This window comes from Pelmatolapia mariae, linkage group LG5 (assembly GCF_036321145.2).
Source record: "Pelmatolapia mariae isolate MD_Pm_ZW linkage group LG5, Pm_UMD_F_2, whole genome shotgun sequence".
Lineage (NCBI taxonomy): Eukaryota > Metazoa > Chordata > Actinopteri > Cichliformes > Cichlidae > Pelmatolapia > Pelmatolapia mariae.
In genome coordinates, this window is record NC_086231.1 from 11,109,247 (window position 1) to 11,131,500 (window position 22,254).

The following is a 22,254-nucleotide window of genomic DNA, read 5'->3' on the forward strand; positions in this document are numbered from 1 at the left end:
TGGGAAGTCAATTTGGACAAAGGTGGGCGTGCCTTCATGGACCACGGCCCCTTCAAAACGGAGGCGGAGCATGACGTGGGACACAGCTTTGATCCTCTTTAAAGTCGTCAGCTCCGACACCTGCAAGCTGGAAAACAGCATCAATCCACTCATTCAAAGAAATCAGTCGCTGTAGCTTCAAAGCAGAGAAACAAACAAACCCAGAGGTTGGATAAATAATTATACACTCCCATTTAATGTTTGATACAGTTAGCTGATGCATTTTCTGAACTCTAATGGAGTTGGATAACTGCGAAAAATCACTTAACGTGTAGTGTGTCACAACATCTCCGGTAAAGTGATTATACTCATGTAAAAGGGGGCTGATGGGACTAGACTGTTCAGATTCCAATTGATTGGGCGACAGGAAGTAAACAAGTCACTGCAGGTTTCTGAGCCCTAACGTCAGGTGACCAAGACGACACACGTGGCAGAAATATTTAGAGAGCTGTAAAAAGACAGAGTCCACGGTAGGTTCATCTCATTCATGTACGGTACTGTCACCAAACTCTTCAGCCTATACATATATATTCATATATCTCCAAAATATTAAAAAGTACTTAATATAAAAATACAGAAGAATTGTAAAAAATGAGCAAAACATTGAATTTTATATGAAAACCATGCAAGAAAGATTCCCCATTTAGTTAAATAGTAACTCTAAGATTCAGGAAAGCAAGGGAGTGAAAGGGAAGTGGTCGGATGAGAGAAGCGCAGGCGAACTGCCACCGACTCGCTTTTCATGTAAACATTGTAGAGGTCCTTTTAGCTTGGTTCGGCAGTGACGACTGAAGATTTTTCTCCTTGTTTTTTTTCTTCTTTTGTTTCTTTTTTGGTCGTGTTTGAAGTAAAAGGGCCAGGGGAGGAGAGAGGGTGTGTGTTGGGATGGGGTTAGAAAGGGTCAGGGGTGAGAAAGTCCAAAGCAAACCTCGATAACAATGAGATTAAAAAAAAAAAAAAAAAAGAAATCAATACAGACAACCTATAAAATATGGCTCTGAGTTACATAGAAAAAGCTCATCAGTGGGGAAACCTAGTCATGACAAAAGTTGGAAATATGGCAGTAGTAGCACATTACTTCAATAACGTGTCCTAGTTCAGAGACAGGTTGATGGCTGCTAGTCAGACTAAGAGGGGATTAGATGCATCGCTGCTTCTGATTGGAGGATGAGTCCTTCTTCTTTTAAGACAGTAATCTGCAGACAAGCAGGAAGTACTAAGTGGCAGCGGGAACACAGTGGATTTAAATCTATGGGCTGACTGGTGACATCATCAGTCTCCCGTAAACCTCAGCATGGCCGCCACACTGATGCCTGTCAATCAGACACAGCAGAGAAGAGAGTGATGATGTTGATGGTGAAGATCAAACATCTTCTCCGGTCCTGGCTGTGTGATGTCACTGACAGCTGATTTAAGCTTATGTTATAAAGTTATAAATTCTGAGAAAGGAGCTAAGATTTGTCTTAAACACAGGCAGACGGTCCAGACACTGTTTAAAGCTCCATTTACTTCCTGTCTTTGCCCCAAAAACAGACTCGTCAGCGGTGCAGTCGTTTTCTGTTTAACACGCGTTTAAACTCAACTTCTTTTACCAGCGCCACAGTCAGACTGCAAAAATGTGAGTGACACCAACAGATGTGAGCTGCACGTGGGCTTAAAATGCTTCAGATTCATTGATAGCAAAACTAAACTTTGTAGCAAGCCTACATTCATGGATCCAGACATGAAGCACCAAGAGTACAACCTGACCTCTGACAGAGACGATCTTTAAGAAATGGGTAGAAGACTAAATAAGATCTGAAATGCTTTACCTAAACTTTTCCTTGAACAAACTAAAAGGTTAATATTCCTTCATCCTCTGAAGGAAATGTTTACTCTTTAAGCAAATACCCTAAGAAGCCCAAATTATCCATCTGCACAGCAGGGAAGTTAGTTGTGATCAATTTTAACTTGCTGATGAACCCAGGGTGGGCGGGTTTTGTCTAATACGAGCCTGTCGGAGTGTAGAGTGAGGAGACACAAACGAGTGTTACAGTTTTCACACCTATCGGTATGCAAACATCTGCTTGGGAGTGACATAAATTTGGTCAGCAAAGGGTCATGTCCCGGTGCCCAGTGTATCGAGAGGACAACCGTGATTCCTCTCAGAGGAAGAGCACCGACTTAACCTCGGTGTCCAGTGGCGAGTATTACAAGACCAGAGATGAGAATGCATGTGTTTTAGTCTGTCTCTATCCATGTATTACTGTTTTGATTGTATTCAACCTCTTCTAGCTGAAAGCATCTCTGTGCACGGCAGGCCGCAGCCACGTGGCGAGCAGGCGACACAGTGGGGGTCGAGCAGTGGAAAAAACAAGCAGCAGCTTTTGTTTGTTGTCGTTGGCCCTCGGGGCTTTCCGTGTGTGTAGCGACCTCATCTTACCAGCGATACCTGTGTTGTGACAACACCGAGACAGACATTGGATTTCAGGGCCTTGTGACTTCGCATTTCCCCGATACCGAAACTTTTATTGCACTCGCCTACAATGAGTGAAACACACGCAGACGCCGCGGTATCGATTGTTTTAAACACCCCGATGGTGTCCTCTGCCAGAATATCGATGAGGCTGCCGTGGTAACAGGAGGTTCAGTCCTACAGACAGGAAGCTCATGGAGCTCTGAACAGACGCTGCTGCAGACGCACAAAGTTGAAACAGAATCCCGAATATTCATTCCTACTGTACGTTACCATGCGACTCAACACGAATTAAACAAAAACATGCATCCTACTAGAGAGGGAAAACATGAACCACACTCCTGTTTCCTATCCTCACAGGGGACAAACTGGGGGAGGGGCAGAGAGAACCAGAACCCTGACTGGATGAGATGAGGTCAGAACCCCCACTGAGCAGAAAGCGAGCCCCCTCCAGACGCTGCCGTCTTCAGTACTTTTGGGTAGTAAACATTCTGTCCTTCCACATGCAACACAGCAGCTAAAAAAAAAAAAGCAACACATACAGACACGATAAAGGGAAAAACATTATTTTAACCTTGAAAGCTGTAGTGTCACACTCACAAGACATTCTCAGGAGTCTGAATCAACCATTGATTGACATTCGTTAGAAGGTTTCAAAAAGAAATCAAGATCAAGGTCTAAAAAAACAAACAAAACAAAACAAAAAACAACAATAATAATAATAAGGTTACATTTTTGCATTTGCCTAAAAATCTTCTGATCAACAAACCCGGCTTATAGCTGTGTAGAAGAGCGGAAGCGTATGTACATCTGATTCACTGCACTCTTTGAAAAGTTCGGTGCCGTTTGAGAACGCAGGAATGAAGCGAGTACAGAACACAACATGCTGCTGCTGCGAGTCCTGCAAGGATCGAATCCAATAAAGTTTAAAAGCTTTTCAAAAAGAATGTCAAGTTAAAAAAAAAAAAAAGGAAGAAAAAAAAAAAACATGAATGGACTAGAAGAGGCCTTCCACTGTGGAGACTCTATCAGACTTACAGGCAGAACGACGCCACAGTCAGTATGAAAAACACAACGTGGCAGGAATGACCGAGGGGGGGTGGAGACGATGTGAAGCATGTGTGTGTGCAGAATGAGTCATGAATCCCTTCCTCGGTGTGACAGTTCGGTTGGTGGGGTGACAGATGATGCTGATGAAGAGGAGAGAGGAGGAACTCAGATGGATTAATCGAGGTTGAGGGGGAAGGTGGTGGGCAAGTCTTCTCCTCCCCGGATCAATGATGAGGAGCTGGGGAGGGGGTCGATTTCGTCTCCAGTCTCCTTAATGGTGGGGATGCGAGCCTCCTCCTCCTCGGACAGGGGCACGAACTCAGGATGGGCCATGAAGCTGTGGATGGAGCTACGGGACTCTGGGCTCTCCAGCCCCGCGTACAGGGAGCTACGGAACGCATTCACCACCTTAATCTGAAACAAAGAGAGGAAACGAACGTCAGAGGAGGTCTCGTAAGTGGGCAGCCATTTCTACACAAACAAAAACAAAACTGGCAGCAGGGGCTGATGGGACACGTGGCGGTCGTGCGTCTGAATCTGGGCACGGAAATGAAAAAAACCCCACAAAACACAACGAGTGGAACAGCTGAATGAGAAAACGGATGGAAAGCTGAAAATATCCACAAAACATCAATGCAAAAAGGTCAAAAAAGGTCAATGCTGGAGGCAGCTCATAGCAGGAAGTGCATCAAAAAAACCCACAACAAAAACAAAAGCATCATCAGGGAGTCACATGTGGAGAAGCACTGAATCACAATCACCACAGTATGCACACCTGCACACAAACACACACGTCTGCAGGGAGAGTTCGATTGATGCTTCCTCTACATCTATAATTCTGCTTTTTAATATCTGACAGTTAAATATTGATACGATGTGTCCAAAAGTCTGTGGACACCTTAGTTACAGTTAAACTGGGTTCTTAATGTATGAGCACATCGACGAAAGAATGCATCATCACATGTTTTATCTTTCTACACACAAACTCATGCCTAGTTTTAACTTTTAGCCATCACGGCCGAGTTAACCTTAACAAAACCGCCACTGTAACCGTCACTTCACTAATGATCTTACAATGGGCACAGATCTCACAATTAGCGATGTTAACTAAAATTATCTGATGTGTTCGTTTATCCCTGAGCTGGCACTCAGTCATCAAAACTTCCTGACAGAAGACGCTGCATGTTATCAACCCGCTCCCCCACTCGTCTAGCTCCAGATGTCGAAGCTGTATGCGCTCCCATTCAGCCACTGCAGTATTAATGAGGACGGATGCTGGCGCTGGGTGATGAGGCCTGACACACAGTTGGTGTTGTAGTTCTTTCCAGAGTGGATGGATTGGGGGTGGGCTCTGTTTTTTTCCCCCTTTCTTATCTTTTTTTCCCACCAAACTGGAAAAATATTTACTAATAATTCTTTTTGTACATTGGGGAATCGTCACATTGTGTCACACTGAAAGAGTAATAGGATTACCTGAAACGTAATACAGACTACAAACATATTTGTTTTCAGATTTTCTCTCACTGGAAAGCAGTGGCTAACACCAGGACAAACGCACTCATACTACATAATACAGTAAAGGGTGTGAATGGTTTTGATTCACCCAGCCTTCGTGATCTCACACCTGATGAGAGATTACCCACAATGACTCAAAAACACATGCTCGTAAGGACAAGTCTTTCATTACATTTGTAAGAGATCAGTCTCTGAGAATGAATTCCTAAACTGAACCTTGAAAAAATTTAAGCACAGTATGAAATGCATCTGTGGAGCTTTTTGTTTAGACAAAATTTTTATTCTGCTGCCCAGTTTTAGATGACAAGTTTTGTTAAATAAAAATTATACTGTAGGAAAAAAAGGCATAATCACGAACACAGAAACGTCTCTAATTGTATTGTGCTTAAATAGCTGATTAAAATTTCAGTTTCAGTAAATTTGTATTATTTTTAAAGCCAGTGGGTATTTTGTAAACCTTAGTTTTTGTTGGGCTAAAATTTAAAATTAATTTAATTTTCTTCATCCGCAATCTTGATGACACTGACATTATGTGCTCAGCCAACAGAACATGTTGCCTGACAACATGCCTGCATGAACCAATCACAGCGCTTCCCTGCACTGCGCAGCCTGAAATCACAAACCAAAAATATGTTTCCAATCAATGACTAGTTAATAAATATGTCCAGTAAAGACAATGAGTGACGGGGGGTTCAGGTTCAGGCAATACAACATCGCCTCACACGATTATTGTCCCAAAGTGGAAAAACCTGGATCGGATTCAACTTCTTTGTCTACAAAGAAGGTTTAATTAACAGGAATGTCCCACAATGTAACAGTGACAGCAACAGTGGCCTAAAAACCCCCAAACATTTTCTTCTAAGAGATTCATTGGATGATTTTTCTTTTGATGTAAAGATTTGTACAAATTTTAAACTCTGAAAGCAGTGTTCGCATTCCATGAAAGTGTAATAAAACCATTTTTGCCACTAAAACCAACAATTAATGTTAAATTTTATCCTCCCGAGTCGGTTCCTGCGCGTTAAAAGTTTTCCCCAGTGGATGAAAGGGTTACTTTGAGTCGAAAAACGGGCTCCGACTGCGGTTTGTAGCCACTCCAGTTCTTGGCCTGATTGTTGGAAGCTGCACCATCTGAAGTTCTCAGCGCTTACCTGGGAAAGTGAAATCTGGAGGCTTGTGACTGGGAAATCTAATCTGAATCAGGCTATGATTTAACCTCAAATATACTTTGGTTCAAACTTGTGAGTATAAGAAGCCGACAAGTAAAGTTCATCATCTTGTTTACTCACTCACTGATCTTTTTTTTTCTCCTAATTTTATTGTTTACTGCTTAAATACCTGCAGAGCTTTGTGTCATATTGCAGGATGAGTCAGCTAGCATGATCTCGTCTATGCAAATAAGATATAAATACCATAAACTAACTGTCCTGCAGCAAACTGACTTTCTGGGGTCACTGCTGGTTGGAGGGCACGTTTTACCAACTCAGCTATGATGGTGTCAGCGGGAATACCGAAATATTTCAGCCGATCCCCGACCCCAGTAAACAGCACACACATAACAAACACAATCTCACTGTTAAGCATTTCTAATCACGTTCCGAGTGAGAATCGTTTTGTCCTCGGCCTGCTCTCCTCTCTCGGCCTAAAGTCGTTTTGTGTGTGATGAATCCGCAGAGGCTGCAGCTGATCACACTGATTTATACGCACCAGTAGACACTCTTCATTATAATTAATAACCCTGCAGTTCAAAGCTCTCTATTACTGAACCACAAGAGAGCTGCAGGCTGAGCTCTGCAGCTTAGAGCATACATGCAACAACCACACACACTCGTGCATACACAAAGCTCACAAGTTAAAAAGCTCTTGGCTGTTAAACCACGAGGGAGACTTGCTGAGCCTGACAGATTTAACCCTACACAGGATTAACCCATAAAATTATCTCGATGACCAGGATGTTGCCTCAGAGAAATATAGGGGAAAAAAAGCAACAAAGAAAATGGGACGGGGAAATTAGAGCGATTCATTGTCTCTTTCTCTTCTAGTAGGTCACACGTGCCTTTAGTGACTTGTCAGGCACCAAGTCTCATCATGGGTTAATAGATGCATGGTGTGAGAGTTTAATTCTTCATGCAGGATGGAAGTGATGTAAGTAATAGCAAGAAAAAAAAAGATGAATATAAAAGCACAGGAAGGTGAAGTGGATAGCACATGGAAGCAGAGAGATGGAAACGGATCAGGTTGTCTGCAGGCTCTCTAGCTACTTTTTTCTCCGGCTTTTACAGTCAAACTGCAGTTCACACTGGTGTCTATTCAAAGCCGTAATGTACGTACTGAACACTTTAAAAGGATTTAATAAAACACATTCAGTGTAATTTTTTCTGTACAATAGAGCTGAAAATGTTTGAATGTTCTAGAAATGCTGAACTGAATGAAAGAAACATCTGACTGCTGCAACAAATCATCTAAAAGAATCTTAAACCTTTGTTTCTCACTCGCACCACTGTTCGAATGAAGCAGGTTAACATGAAGCTAATTAGCAAGCTTTAAAGATGTTCACTTTTTCTCCAAATCTGCTTTTTAATATCTTGTGATGTTCAGCTCTTACTACACTCACATCTTCAAACTTGTTTACTTATAGATTTCAGCAGCAGCATCACAGCTTTATTTGCGGTTTTAATTGCAGCGATTGCAAACGGAGCATTTCCCCCTTGCTGCTGGTTTACATTTAAAGCTCTCCACCAAACCGTTGGGGGGCTTTTATTGTAAAGCTGCGGTAGACAATACAACTTAGCCAGGAGTGTGATTAGAAGAGCTTTCTAAGCTATGCTCCTTGTGAAGGAAGGAAAGTAGAAAAGAAAGAAAAGTTTCTATTTAGTGAGCACAGGTTCAATAATAGCATAATCTTTATTGCTACCCTGCAGTGGGCTATTCCCAATTCCACCACTTCCAGTTAATGAATAACCTAGACACACTCTTCACATGAAAAATTCCAGATTAGTTCAGGGCGTGCAGACACCCGGTTACGACAGCAGCAGTGCGATGGCTTCAGTGTCGGTAAGTCATGCAACGTTCAAACAGAGGAAAAACAAGACAGAGTCCAGCCTGGTGGAGCGTGCTGTTAGCTGGCCTCCAGTCACCGACTCACTGCCTGCAGTGGAGGAGGAAGCAGCAGCAGCGGTGGGTGGAGCCCCACCCGAGTTGGTGAGAGAGGAGGAGGAGCTAAGCCCTATGTGGGTGGGGCTAGAGAGAGTTTTGGCAGCAGTGGCGTCATTGTGCTGGCTGACGACGGACGGCTGGCGGCGCAGGGCACCGGGCACCGCCGCCTGGCTCGTCTGGAAGGTATAGACCACATCCATCTGAAGGAAGGACAGTCACAACACACTGTTAGAGAGCAGAGAGAGCAAGAAGACAGCGCAGAGGAACAGACTTCTGCAGAGGTTAGAGACAGTGCAGTCTGACCATCAGTCCTTTTAATTCATTCGGAGGTAAAGAAGAGGTAGCGCAAGTACAGCGATGAAGACAAGCACATCTGATTAAATTACTCAATTTCAGGGTAGTTTATATTTAGTGTTAGCTGGCAGGAAACAGTGCAATGGCATTAGCTGATAAAATGTTGTGCATCAATCTACGATGAGACTCATCTATGTCATGCTTTTCTGCTAACAGCGTGACTGGGACTGTATCAGTCTGAATATGTTACACATTCAGTGGTAAGACTTAAAATTGTCCCGACAAAAGGGTGACGCTATGTTTTCAATGAAAGTTGACACTGTCCGCACAGATTCTGAGCCTTTCCCTCTCATACTGACTTGAATTAATCATCCTAAACACAGATATCAAAACTGTAAAAACATCATCTGATCAAAAGCAACTAATATTTCATTTCATTCATCAAGATCACTGCTGATGAAATAGACGGATTTTATTAAGTGGATCCTTCCCTTATTTTCTGTCATGTATGTATACACTGATGCTGGATGGTCATTGTAAACTTTGCAAAGTTTCAAATAATGGATGATTTTGAATTGTGAATCATGGAACGCTTCTCTGTCAGAGTCCTTTTAAATTGTAGGCCGAAGCTGGGTATCATACTGTCCCTACACTGAACAGACTGTATCCAGCATTTAAATTCAACAGTTAGTTTTACTGAAAGAAAACAAATAGACATTATGGCAGTAAGAAACTTTCTGATTTTCCATTGATGCATTTCTTGCATATTTAGTACATTTGTTAAAGAAAAAGCAAAATAAAATATCAAATCTTCCAATGGGATAACCTCTGCAGTCCTTATCTGTGCTGCTGCAATACAGAAAAACTGAGCTACTGACACTTTTAGTAGGTAGAGACACTAGAATATGAAGGAGAAACAAAGATGAGAAGAGGAGGATGAGAAAGAGATCAGGACAGAGGAGAAGTTGTAACAGCAAGAAGTTTGAGAGCTGTCATTTAGTTAGTGTCAAAATGTGAAAATCCTCTGACAGAACGAAGGGATGAAGAAAGAAATGGAACAATGAATAAAGAGCTTTTGAATCAGGCTTACGGCACTCTGAGAGAGAGAGAGAGAGCCGAGACAGGAGAAAGAGAAATGTGTCATTTGGAATGACTGATAAAGTTTCTGCAGCGAGGTGCTGCATGTAGCAATTATTCCCCCACTGTGTCTGACTGTTGAGGCGTTGAGCGGCACAACACTGCCCACCAGGATTAGAGAGGAAGAGGACAGGAAGAGGAGCGTGGAGAGATAAGAACCTAATTAGCTTGCAGCCTTTCGTCGCCTCCCTCTCCATCCCCGCTTCCTCCCATCCTCCCATCCCGAGAGGACAACACACTGATATTACAGATACACAGCCACGAAGAGAAAAAGGAGAGCGTCCTCAGTTCTGTACAGCAGATCCGATGGCAGACAGAGAGAAGTGGAGGAGAAACATCCGCCTTTCACGACACTCCACCGATTTACGTGGACCGGGTGAAAATTATCGTAAACCGCACACGTGGATCAGGGTTTTCCGCTCCACCTGAAATCACACTTGCCCTCGCCTGTTCATTTGTACCCGCTCTGAAGCTTTCAATCAGATTATGTGATCTGCTGAATGTAGCTTCCACTTTCTCTGGGCATTTTAACCTCTAGACATTTACCAGCTCACTGGTAACACATCGATGGTTAGGGTTAAGTTTGGGTTTTGTTTTAGCTTCATGCAAAACAGGCACATTTTAAATGAAGTATCATTTATTAAATTTGATATTACCAGATTTTCCTACAGTTCCTGTATGAAACCACCGACTTACTAAATAATTCATTTGTATTCTTACAGTTTTAGTCTGTTTGTGTGATAGATAGTGTATTTTGGATGTTTAATAGTCTACTTTCCAGTTTTTTTCTGAACAGCTGTTGAACACTTTGGCCATCACCTGCTGTTTTAATGAATGTATAATGTATAACACAACAACAAAAAGGACAAATGATGGAGAAGCACCAGAGCTCTGGATTAAGAAGCTACACTTATTTGTTTAGGTGTTTCATTTGGAAGAGGTCTGGTTTAAAATAAAGTCTTATTTTCTGTCAGTTACAGAATTGAGTGAAGAAGCAGAGAGTCAGTGTTTCTGCAGAGGTCAAACTGAGAAACTCAAAACGACAAACCCGAAGAAATTCGCTATTATTAATTCAGACGTGGTTACCCTCTGGCCTCAGTAAGTACAAGCAAGCCCACTGGTAAGAGGAAAACACCTGACCTCGCTGACTCCATGTGTGTGCGCGTGGGAGCAGAGCGATGGCTGCTGTTACTGTAAGTGGGCGTTAGCATGGAGGCTAATGAAGCCCACAGAGACTGAATGGAACTGCCCGTGGACATGCTAAAGCTCAGTGAGCTGTCCTGTAGGAGGAGGATAACACAGACAAGTTCCAGCGTACGAGAACAGCGACTAGTAAGAACACCAGCTAGATTTCAATCCAAATGCAATGTAGCATGAAGTTAGTTTACTGACATAATAATTCACTAATGACACTTACTCTCCAATTCTGATGGAAGAAAAAGATGATAGCATTCGTGTTTTAAAATCCGGTTTATCTCTTCCTTTGATTAGAGGAGTGTTGACTCTTGTTTTTTCTTTGTCCTTCGTGCTTGTTTTGCTCTCGGTCGCTCTTTTCGTTTACTTTGTGGTTTATTTTGTGACTTTTTTTCCCCCTGACCCATGTTATTGGTTTGATTGCGTCTTATTGCTTTCTTTTTAACCCCTCTCTCTTCCTTGCTGTCTGAATTTAGTCGGAATTTCAATCAGTCCTCCTCTTGTTCCCCAGTCTTCCTTAGATTCACCCCATGTTTTAGATTCAGTCAGTGCTTTTTTTGGACTAACCAGCCTAATTGTGCTGCAGGTTTTCTAACTGAAGTTCCTTTCTCTTTACCCTTTCTGCCTGTCTGTCTCTGTGATTCTGTATTTGGGTCAACCTTTTCACACTTGACCACTACAGGTTACAAGATTGCGGTCTTTCAGAAGTGTTCCTAAAGATTTGTTATTATTTAACTTTTCCAAAAAGTGTGATTTTTTAATTTCTTGTGGTTTCCCTCAGGTTACACAGGAATTGAAAGTCCGGATGGAAACAGGTGGATGGAGACACGCTTGCTGACATGACTGATTAATTTACTGACTAATGAAAGTACTCAGGAAGGTTTCTGCCGCTGTAGCCGTCTTTAATTTCTGTTTTTTAATAAAGTGGTTCTGTGCCGAAGCTCTGCAGCAGAGTGTGAAATTGACAGGACAACATCTGCAGTTGAGTGTGTGTGTTTAATCTTCAGTTCAATTCCACACACACACACAGACACACAGTTTTATTTAACAGTGTGTGTCACAGAGGTGCCGACATGAAGCTGCAGTCGGAGATGCAGCTACGGTAAACTTTTATCGAGAGTTCTGGTTGACTGCACTATGTTGTACAGTATACATATGATAAAGACTCTACAGGCTTCATTTGGCGTCTGATCTGAGGCGGATGCTGACAGAGTTTAGAGGCTCCACATGGAAAGTTTGCAGAGTCAATCAGGCTTTGCGGCACAGCTCCACGCACTCTTTAAATGTAGATACTGTGCTTTCTGTATATATTTTTTCTCCTAAGCGGCGATCAGCTTGACTTTAAAGATTTTTTTACACCCTCCAGCTGTTAATTTCACCGTAAAGCAGCTTGATGCAGTTTACCACTTACTGCTTTTATCTCAGTAAGAGATGGTAAGGAGATTTCCATGTATCTGAAAAAAGGTCATTTTTTCTTTTCTTGCAACGAGAAGAGAACGTCACTAAGAAAAAAGATGTACTGTACTGTGAGAGCGCAGAAAATGTGTAGAGCATTTTATGTTGAATGAAAGTGAACTTGTCGTTTTGCAGCAGAGTCTGGCTGGTCACCAGTGGTGATAAGCCGATGCTTGAGGTGATGCTCTGCTTGAAAAACACAAATGATGTTCGAGAGATCTGAAATAAAAACTTTGGTAAGGAATTTGTTGATTGTGAACCAGATCAAAAATGGACCCGGCTGTTGGATTCCATTGATTGTGATGCATTCAGGTGTCTGCTGGAAAAAATATTTTTATTAAAGTCTCTCTTTGTCATCTTGATGCCTCTCAAACAACAATTCAGATAAGACAATAGACCAAAAACAAAACAAGTCCTCAGCCGTTGCCATCAAAGGGGGAAACTGATAACAGAAGTAACCTGCAGTAGGTGATAAAGTTAGACATGTCGAGGAGCCGAGGAGAGCATACCTGTGTCTGGATGCGGTTCAGACCTCTGAACCAGAGAATCTGGCCTCTCCTCAGCTCCATCTCGGCGTGGTCGATCTCATCCGTGCCTTCGTTCAGCTCCTCCTCGGGAATCTCCTCCTTTGTGATACCGTGACCGGCCTCTTTCAGGAACTTCAAGTGGTGTGTGGGGATGGCCGAGATCAGCTGAGGTTGAGAGAAAATCATCGTCAGCAGATCAGATCTGGTGGTGTTTACCCCAAATCAGCAGATGAAAACAGCTGACAATATCCGATAACACATCGATGGTCAAACTAATAAAAAGTTTTATGAATATATAAAGACAGCCTGTGCTACAGGACAAGTTTAAAAGATGTATGAGACAACTGCATTATGGGAAATGTAGGATCCTTTGGAGTGTGACTGATTAAAGTCCTCACAAGTTAATAATCACGTGTTAATATGTGTAGTGTATAATGACTCGAAAATAGACAAAAAGCAGGGTGTGCAGGGTGCTTTCCCAATCTGGGACCAAGACTTATGTGAGACAACACGACTAAGGTGTTACTAAGAGGTTGTAAGAAGTATTTGGAGTAAAGTTTGACAACTTTATTTTAAAAGATAAAAAGCTAACAAATGAACTCATTACTTATCAGTGCTTTCATGTTTTGTTTTGGTTTTTTTTACTAACAAGCAAAATGTTCCTAAAGCTGCACTGAAGCTTGATTTGACCTCAATTTTAAAACATAATATACAAAAACTAATGAAGCACAATTAACTTGTAACTCGGTTATGCAATCATTATTTTCCTACTGCTTGTGAACTATCTGTTCATGGTTGTTAAAAGAGAGCGGAGAGACACACCCAGCATCCTGCTGGAGCTGCACATCAGCTTTTTATATCTCCGTCACCCTCCTCTCTCTCTCCGTTAGAAACAAAAGGTGTTTCTACCTCTTAAATAAATCACAGACTTCAGATGAGTCTGTTTCTGTCAGCATATTTCTGTCTCTCTGCCCTCCACCTGAACCCAGCAGGCTAGCTATGACTGAACAGTTTTTCTGTGTGTTTGCATGCTAACAGGATCATGCGTGTGATGGCGTGTTCGTGCGCGTCCACAGAGGCGCTGACACGCCGGGTTTGTTTTCCCTCGGCGCTCGTAAACAGGAGTCGCATAGCTTTCATGTGCTGAGCTCATTACCATGGCGATGGTCGTGATGGCAACACCGCAGCAGCGCGAGTGTGACAGGCAACAGTTTTCTGCCATAAACCTCACATATCCACCTCTTCATCAGCTCCTGGGTACACGCTGCTTATTCTCACAGCTCAGGCTGGTGTTTATTCTGCTCAGCTGTTTGTGCACTTGAGGTTTTTGTCTCACCTGTCCCCACAGCAGCTCTCCCACGCCGATGAAAACGCACCACAGCCACTGGTCGATGGTCAGAGCCGTGCAGGAGAACGGCTTTCCTCCGAACTGAACAATGACGATCTGGGAAGGAAACAAGCAAGCGGCATGTCAGCCGTGTGAACGGAGCAATAATAGTAAACTTTTAGTCGGCAGATCTGGTGGTTAACAAAGTTATGTTAGACTACTCTATAGTGTGAGATCGGTAATACCTTTACTCATACATTAGTCCAATGCTAATGTTAAGGCAAATAAATGACATGACAGGGTAACAGAGGAAACTCCTGTAACAGGTGGGAGAATCAGTGACACCTGCACTGACCACTGGCACCCAAAAGAGACAGAAACAACACAACTTATTATTAACTACTAAGGTTTTTCGCCATTTGGGCACTACTTTTTAAATAATGACGAGGTGCGGTGTTAGTTAGGTTGCCAATACCTTCTCTGTCATTTACTGTAATCATTAGCCAGCTAACTACAGAATCAACACGACCACCACCTTTCTATTGTCAACCTTTTGACACTTTGTCCCCCACACAGCACAGGCAACTGCTCATCTCTTGATCTTCCACCTGTTTTTGGTCAACATTTTGGATGTGTGTGATTTATCGTACCACCAGTCCTACTGTTAAGGTCTTAATCTGATGTGCTGATGTCTTCTTACCATTTCTAATTCAGTGAAAAAAAAACATCAGAAGGTTTCAGCGAAACTCTTTTAAATGTAACCAAACTGTGTGCAGCAAAAATGCAGCTGTAGCTACTGAGACCATGGATCCATCCAGACTCAGCGGTCACATAACAGGAAAACCTTGGTAGCACACTAAAGGATGGTGAAGGTGTTACCTGCAGAGCGAAGGTCCCCAGTACAACGCTGCAGAAGATAGGGTTCCTGTAGACACCTTCGAACACGTTCCTCTCTCCGTGGATCTTCCTGGCATTGATTTCGTTGAAGAGCTGCATCATGACGAACACATTGAACACGATGGTGTAGTGCTCTGACGGTGGGGAGTGCAAGGGAGCGTTTCGCCCACTGTCGATGTCGAAAAAATTCTCACCTGATAAAAGATGAAGGAAAATACCCAAAAATGTATCTCAACTGTTTCAACAATGATTAACAAACATCAGCATCTTAGTATCAATGCATTGCTGCAGAACCGGGTTTACACTCAACTAGGATGGAGTCAGACTCACCAGCGAAGAGCAGGGTAAAGATGATGACGAGCTGGTACACAGCATGGCCAAGTATGTTCTTCATCATGGTCCTGGAGATGAGGGGCTTGTCCCGACCGTAGGGTTTACGTAGCAGCAGAGACTCAGTGGGCGGCTCCGTGGCAAGAGCGAGAGATGCCAGAGTGTCCATGATGAGGTTGACCCAGAGCATCTGGACAGCTTTCAGGGGAGAGTCCTTTTGGAGAAGGAGTAGGAGTTTAATTTACGAGAAGAGAATATAACATCAGGGACATAACAGAATACAAATATGATTGAGCAACCAAACAACAGGGAAACATACAAAAAAAACTTTATGATCTTTAAAATGTTTTTCTGCAATTGCACCATGTCTACTCCCAGTTTGTGCTCCTGGTTGGGTCTGTTTGTGGACCTCTTGCAGACCAGCAAAGAGCATTACTCCCAACTACAGCTTTGAAATTCCCACGTTTACAGCATGAGAAACAGTTTTGGTCTAATTTTCCTTATTGTGACAACTATGGTGTGACTGGTTTCAATTTTTTTTTAAAGTTATCTTGTGATCAAAACACCCTGTTAAATGCCACCTGCTTGAAAAGATGGACTCAGTTCAGTTAGACTCGAATGTAGTATAAACGTGTATTCATACTAGATGACTGAACTCCAATGCTTTCTCAATGACACAGTAACACACACGGTAAATAACGAACCTATAAAACATGTGAGAGGACAGTGTGACCACTACTGACAGAGGAGCTGAGATACTGAGAAGAACTGATCATTCAGGGGGCATGCTCGGACACGGTACAGGGCAATGAGTGGACTGCTGTCTGGAACAAATATGGAATCTCTGAGATTCAAAAAATGTTGCCAGTGATACATAAGTTATTGTTTAAGAAGGTTCAGGGAACCTCATGGTGGACACATCCCATTTTTCACATGGTATCTATGGTTATATCTGAACTTCCACATATTGTTAGGATTGCATTGTTAGGAAACAAATATACGGGCAGGTTTTATACTGCTGTCACTGTGAGAACCATACTGTAAGAACTGATTTAATCTTAGTGCGTCTAACATCAAATGAGTAATTTAACTGCATTAAAAAAAATGAGGAAAAAAAGTACACACACATTTCAAAGCACCCCCTCCACTTCTAAAACCCAGTTTACGCCTCTGGGTCCTGCCTCTGTTCCTCTGTACACACGACAAACACATAAATCGCCTTTTAATGATCTTTTCCGTGCACTAACAGAGACCGAGCGCCTGATGATCAGTGAGCAAAATCACAGCACAGAGACCACAGACCTGCTGAGTCCCCCGTTATATTTCAGGATTATGACGGTGACGTGTTGCCATGGTTTCAGGCTGAATCTTAGCCTACTTTGTGTTCTTCGCTCTGTAGTCGAGTTAGTTATCTGGTCTTGCCAGCTGTGAGCCTTTCAATTAATACACAGCCCCGAGACTTTCTTCTTTATTGTGTCAGGGGTTCAGCTTTCTGATTACAGGCACATTATGAAACAAAGAAAATGTGACACGGCCAACTCGCCTCCTCGCAGCATTGAGACGGTCACACCGAAATCACAAATTACTCTTTGTTTCTATGGATATTTTATCAAGCGGAGATTTAAAGATGTTTCCACAACGTGCGACGAGGTACATCAAACACACCAGCCAGCCTCAAAATCGAATCAAAACAAGAGTTAATCAAAAGCATAAGTGAAGGCGATGTTTTTACTGTTTTTGAATTTGAGATGAAAACCAGCAGCGACACAAACACAATTTCACACGCTGTTTATACGCAAATAGCACGCACATTTAAATAGTTTTACATTCAAAATGTTTAAAATCTATACATTCAAAAGCATGTGATTCATTGATCACTGATTAGAGATACTGTAGCACAAATGCTAGCAGCTGCTATAGTGAACATAAATATGTGCTCCAAATCTGACACCTGACATTAAGATTCAGCCACACTAGTACTCTGCTTTTTGGTTGTGGCATTCACAAACTGCAATTAACATACATGTGAGAGATGAAGATTTGAAATGATGTTTGGAAACAAAAAATCTAAAGCAACACACTGCAAAGAAGACGCACACTGAGCACACAAACCTTTGCCAAACAGCTCACTCTCTGGGCAGTACTTACTAGAATTGTATTTTTTTTTTTTTATTGTATTCACCACAATAAATTCACCTTTAAGACTTTGGTGGATTGAAGCCAAATTTAAACTGATTGCTTCCATGACCCCACACTACACCCCTTTTCAAGCTATCATTTTTACAGACAGAGTGATGACACACACGCACACAAACACAACCAAAAATAGAACCTCTGCAGTTTTTTCTGCCCACTCGTACTCTAAACTTCTTCTTTTCTTTTTTTTAAAACCCAAGCAAACAATATGAAACTGTGAGACTGAATTTAGACAGAGGATTTTGAAAAATCCAGTGATAGTGACTTCCTTTTCTTTTTGGGTTGTGTGAAAACAAAGTAGTTACAAACATTATGTGAGATTTTTTTTAAAATTCTCATTTACATGTGTTCATTCCAGCTTTTTCAGCTCATACTCAGGAGGTCCCACTGACCCGTCTGTCATTATTCAGACTCAAACTGTTGTGCTAAATGAGCTGTAATTTCAGACATAAGCGGTTTACCTGTGTGATGCAGGCGCCTGTGAACGCCACAATCACGGCCACCACATTGACGGTCAGCTGGAACTGCAGGAACTTGGAGATGCTGTCGTAGACGTTCCTCCCCCACATGACGGCCTTGACAATACTGGTGAAGTTGTCGTCAGTCAGGATGATGTCAGATGCCTCTTTGGCCACATCTGTGCCGGCGATTCCCTGAAAGGAAGCAGAGAGGCATCATTAGTCCTTGAATAAGAGCAAACAGTCTCTGTGATGCCAAGTTTCCAACAACTACGGAAACTCTGTTCACACAAGATCCACACAAGCAATGAATCAACTCTGCTAAAAAGTGTTCAGCGAAACTTTCATATACATACATTTTTGTATTTTTATGGTATTTATTAAGTTCTAAATATCTGAATCTGTGAGAAACGGTGTATTTGGAGTTAGGGTGGTGAGTTAGAGTCATAAAGTACTGGAAGAGACACAATAATGTACAAAGACAAAAACTGTTGAACAAAGACAGAAACAGAAGATGCTTTGGGTCATGGCTGAACACTGATTTGTTCGGACAAAACAGTCCAAAAGCAAAGAGAAGACTTTGGATACCGTGGACACGACATTGATCACATACTTGAACATCGACCAAAGCAAAACTTGCAGCAATTTGTCTTTGCTGGAACACAAAGCAGAGACTGGTGTAAGACAGTGCTGAGTTTTACAAGCAGGTTACACCAAACAACTGAAAACTCAGGATTTTATTGTTACACTGGACACTGAACTTGCTTAAAAATGCTACCGTTAGCGAAATTAATTAATGAAACAGGCCCTCTCAGCTGTGTTTGTCACTTTGGTGCCTTCTGGAGCATTTTTCATGCAATTATCCAATAAATAATATGGCTTCCTGTGACATATTATTATTGGTCTATTACTTTATGGTCACTTTATTCTATTAGTAGTACAGCACTTTCATCCGCAGCTGCTACTTCTGTGTTTATGAATAAATCTGAGTTGACTTGACAATCCTGAAAAGCTCCATATAACAAGATGGCCAACAAGCTAACTGAGGCTCTAAAAATGTGGAGACCAAGTCAAAACATCAGCCTGGCTTTGTACTAAACTGCCTCTCAGACTCGCACTTATAGGTCCCCAAAGTGCACAATACATAAATCTGAGGGACTGTAAAATGATTAAGGTAAGAAGACAGAAACAACAAGTATTTCTGCTATACAAATTCCACATTTACTGCCATCTTCTTCCAATGCTTGACTGATCACCACTCAGACAGACAAACTGTGGTAAGTGGTCACAGATAACACATTGCTTTACCTTAATGAGTCCCAGTAGTCACAACCTAAAAAGCCTTGGAACCGTGACTAACTAATTGTGCATAAACATCTCAGCTGTGACCAAGAGAACTCTGTTTACTGAAGCTCATCTAACACCAAAATGTTGAGCTGGAGCGCCCACAGTTTCCTCAGAGATGGATAAGCGATTATCTTTCTGCGGAGTTTAATGTTACTGCTTCCTAGCTCATCCGCAGGGTACAAGCGAGGTGGAATAATGCTGCCGAGGTTGTAACGGCAGAGCAGTATGACAGGTACAAGGAGAAAGTCCAGCTGTTCAGCTTCACTGTGGATAAAGCGGCGACTTATTGTTGGGTTCTTTCCCACCTCCTGTAGATGCGAACAATCCGCCAGCTGGATGTTTAATTTTTAAACCTCCTTTCATCTAAAGTCTGAAAAGCTTTGACTGAGAGTATTTTATGCTGCTCAACTGACAGTAAAGTAAAAATAAAACAGGAGGGTCGGCCTTGTCTTAAACAGCAATTCTAAAGAAGTTCTGAGCTGCTGTGTCTCTCTACGCAGGCAGACTCGCTCAAACAGATGGAGGTGAATCGCTTTCAGTTTCCCAGCTAACCAGGCGATAATTGAGCAGGGACGCTGGAGTTGAAACTGAAAATGTTCCAAATGGGACATATAAGAGCTGAAAGGTCACTGCTTTAAATCCACAAATTGCTTTTGTGATGTGTTTAGGAACAGTAGCTACTATCAGGGAATTGTTTGACAGCACAGCAGCTGCTCAGCAGCCTGCAGGAGAGCCTGATGTTCAGATGACTTTCCCCAGTAAATAAAGGTCACAGCAACACTCAGAGGAGTCAGCCGTGAACTCGTCCACATGCATGTATTCTGTTTTTAAACAGATACACATTGGCAAGTCGTCAGCTGATCATCTGTTCAGTGTTACTCTTCAGAGACGAGAGTTAGGATGCCACAGTGTTAATTCATTCAGTTTCGAATACAGCAGAATTGGATCCTTTAAATCTACAAACACTTCACTCGCAGGCTGTCTCTGTTTTACAAACTTGTGCGATACAAAGAAATGCTACGATTTGGCACTGGGTTGCCAGGTCTGTGGTTTTCCTGCAGAATTGGAATACTCGCCTCTGTCAGTGTGCCCCGAGGCAGCTGTGGCTACAATGTAGCTTGCCATCACCAGTGTGTGAATGGGTGGATGACTGAATGTAGTGTAAAGCGCTTTGGGGTCCATAGGGACTAAGTAAAGCGCTATACAAATACAGGCCATTTACCATTTACTTTACAAGTTGCAGTTGCCATCCTGAACTCCTGTACAAGTTTACTTAAAACAGTCTTCACTTTGAGGTAAATCTGATGAAGATTCGTTTGGTGCGTCAAAAGCGTTACATAACAAATGAGCTGACGTAGGTGCAGCGCTTGGGTATCATAACACTGGGACAGTGAAAACAACTGAATTTACACAGCAAACAAACGTTTATGAGTGGTTACTGAGACATATTTTGACATATGTCAAACAAAAACATGTTTATGCAATTTTTCTCTTTTTTATTTCCTCCAAAGATAAATATGGTTTTAACTTTTGAAACTTTTAGGTGATGTAAATAAGGAGTGCGATGTTTCCCCTTAGTGAGTTAGCTTTGTGCTAAACACAAGCCCCGATATATTTCGTTCCAAAAATTCTACTGGGAAGATGATCATTTTATCCGGGCTGAGCTCGAGTCCAAACTTGGACGTCTCATGTTCTCATTTTCCATAGTAACAACTTTCTAAGCCACCTGGATGAAAGCTATAAATATTGTAAATAATGACGATTGCTGACCATTTTCAAATGTATCCTGAAAAGCAGCACATTTTCCAAGACATATTTCCTTACAGAATGCCACTGGTTGTAAATGTATTTCCTGATAGTCTCAAAAAAAAAAAAAAAAAAAAATCAATTTCCCTACTTAAAACTTGCTTGAGGTGTTTCATTTATTATTGATGTGCGAGTCATGTGCATTAACAATACTTTTACCAGAGAAAATGTAACCATCATGTGATGGATTACTCAACTCAAGTTTCAGGAGTCTGAAAATTCATTTGTTAATGAAAAATAAAAACTAATAAATGTCATTTCACTTAAATCTATAAAACCCAGACTGCCCAGAGGATTGTTATCGGTCATATATAAAACTCAAATGGGAGTTTCAGCCACCCACCCACTACCTTTTGATTGCTATTCTTCAAGTTTAGTGACCACTTTCAGGTATTTCTCAACATCATTATTTACTTAAACTGTTATTACACACTTTCAGCTATGAATTTACCACATTTGTGTTTTGATAAAGTGCTAGTCACACTTTTAGCCAAGAAGCTCCTTCTTTTAATTTATAATTTTAGCTACTATAATAACTGTTTATCTAGTTTTTCCAGCTACCAATTTCATTTGTTTAACTTTCTTTTTCTTTTTTTTAAGTAATCAGTTGGTCAACAATAATATGCATAGTCACCACTGCTTATACAGCTTTCTAGTGCGATTCCTCTTTATGGTTATTCTTCTGCTTTTGTTTATTTAATTAAAGAATATGAAAACAGAGCATGAGATGTTTGAGAGAAAGAAAAAAAACAAACTAATAAATTACAGTAACCAGATATACTTGGATATTAACCTAATGAGGAAATATCTATCTAAATCATAAAAAAGTACTGATATAATGAAATTAAGTTATAGGAAGGGCATTTCAAGGAGATACCATCTTTCCACTTTTCCTCAGACTGACCCTCCTGTAGCCTCATGAACCCAATATCAGGGCAAAGTGTGTAATAGACACGGCGGTCCACCATGTGTATGTCATGCTTTGCTTCTCCAAAGCATGAAATGCACAGGCATGCTGAAGTTGCATTACCAGCAGAGGGACATAGTATATCTAAAAAGCCAAGATGTCGC

The 22,254-nt window shown here is 41.7% G+C and overlaps 1 protein-coding gene across 8 annotated transcripts in view; it reads right to left on the reverse strand.

Annotated features, from left to right (window-relative positions):
• Positions 1-214: 214 nt before the first annotated feature.
• LOC134627507 (plasma membrane calcium-transporting ATPase 1-like) overlaps positions 215-22,254 on the reverse strand; it is a 127,974-nt gene continuing 105,934 nt past the window's right edge. For 5 of the 8 annotated variants that reach the window (XM_063473653.1, XM_063473655.1, XM_063473649.1 and 2 more), the window contains 6 exons: positions 18,034-18,225; positions 15,377-15,590; positions 15,029-15,240; positions 14,159-14,266; positions 12,805-12,987; positions 215-3,958 (listed from right to left, as the gene is read on the reverse strand). In XM_063473653.1, the coding sequence (XP_063329723.1) occupies positions 3,719-3,958; positions 12,805-12,987; positions 14,159-14,266; positions 15,029-15,240; positions 15,377-15,590; positions 18,034-18,225 (1,149 nt within the window). In that variant the 3' untranslated portion in view covers positions 215-3,718. Of the gene's footprint in view, positions 3,959-8,204; positions 8,416-12,804; positions 12,988-14,158; positions 14,267-15,028; positions 15,241-15,376; positions 15,591-18,033; positions 18,226-22,254 lie in introns of all 8 variants that reach the window. The other 3 variants (XM_063473656.1, XM_063473654.1, XM_063473657.1) reach the window with 2 other exon arrangements.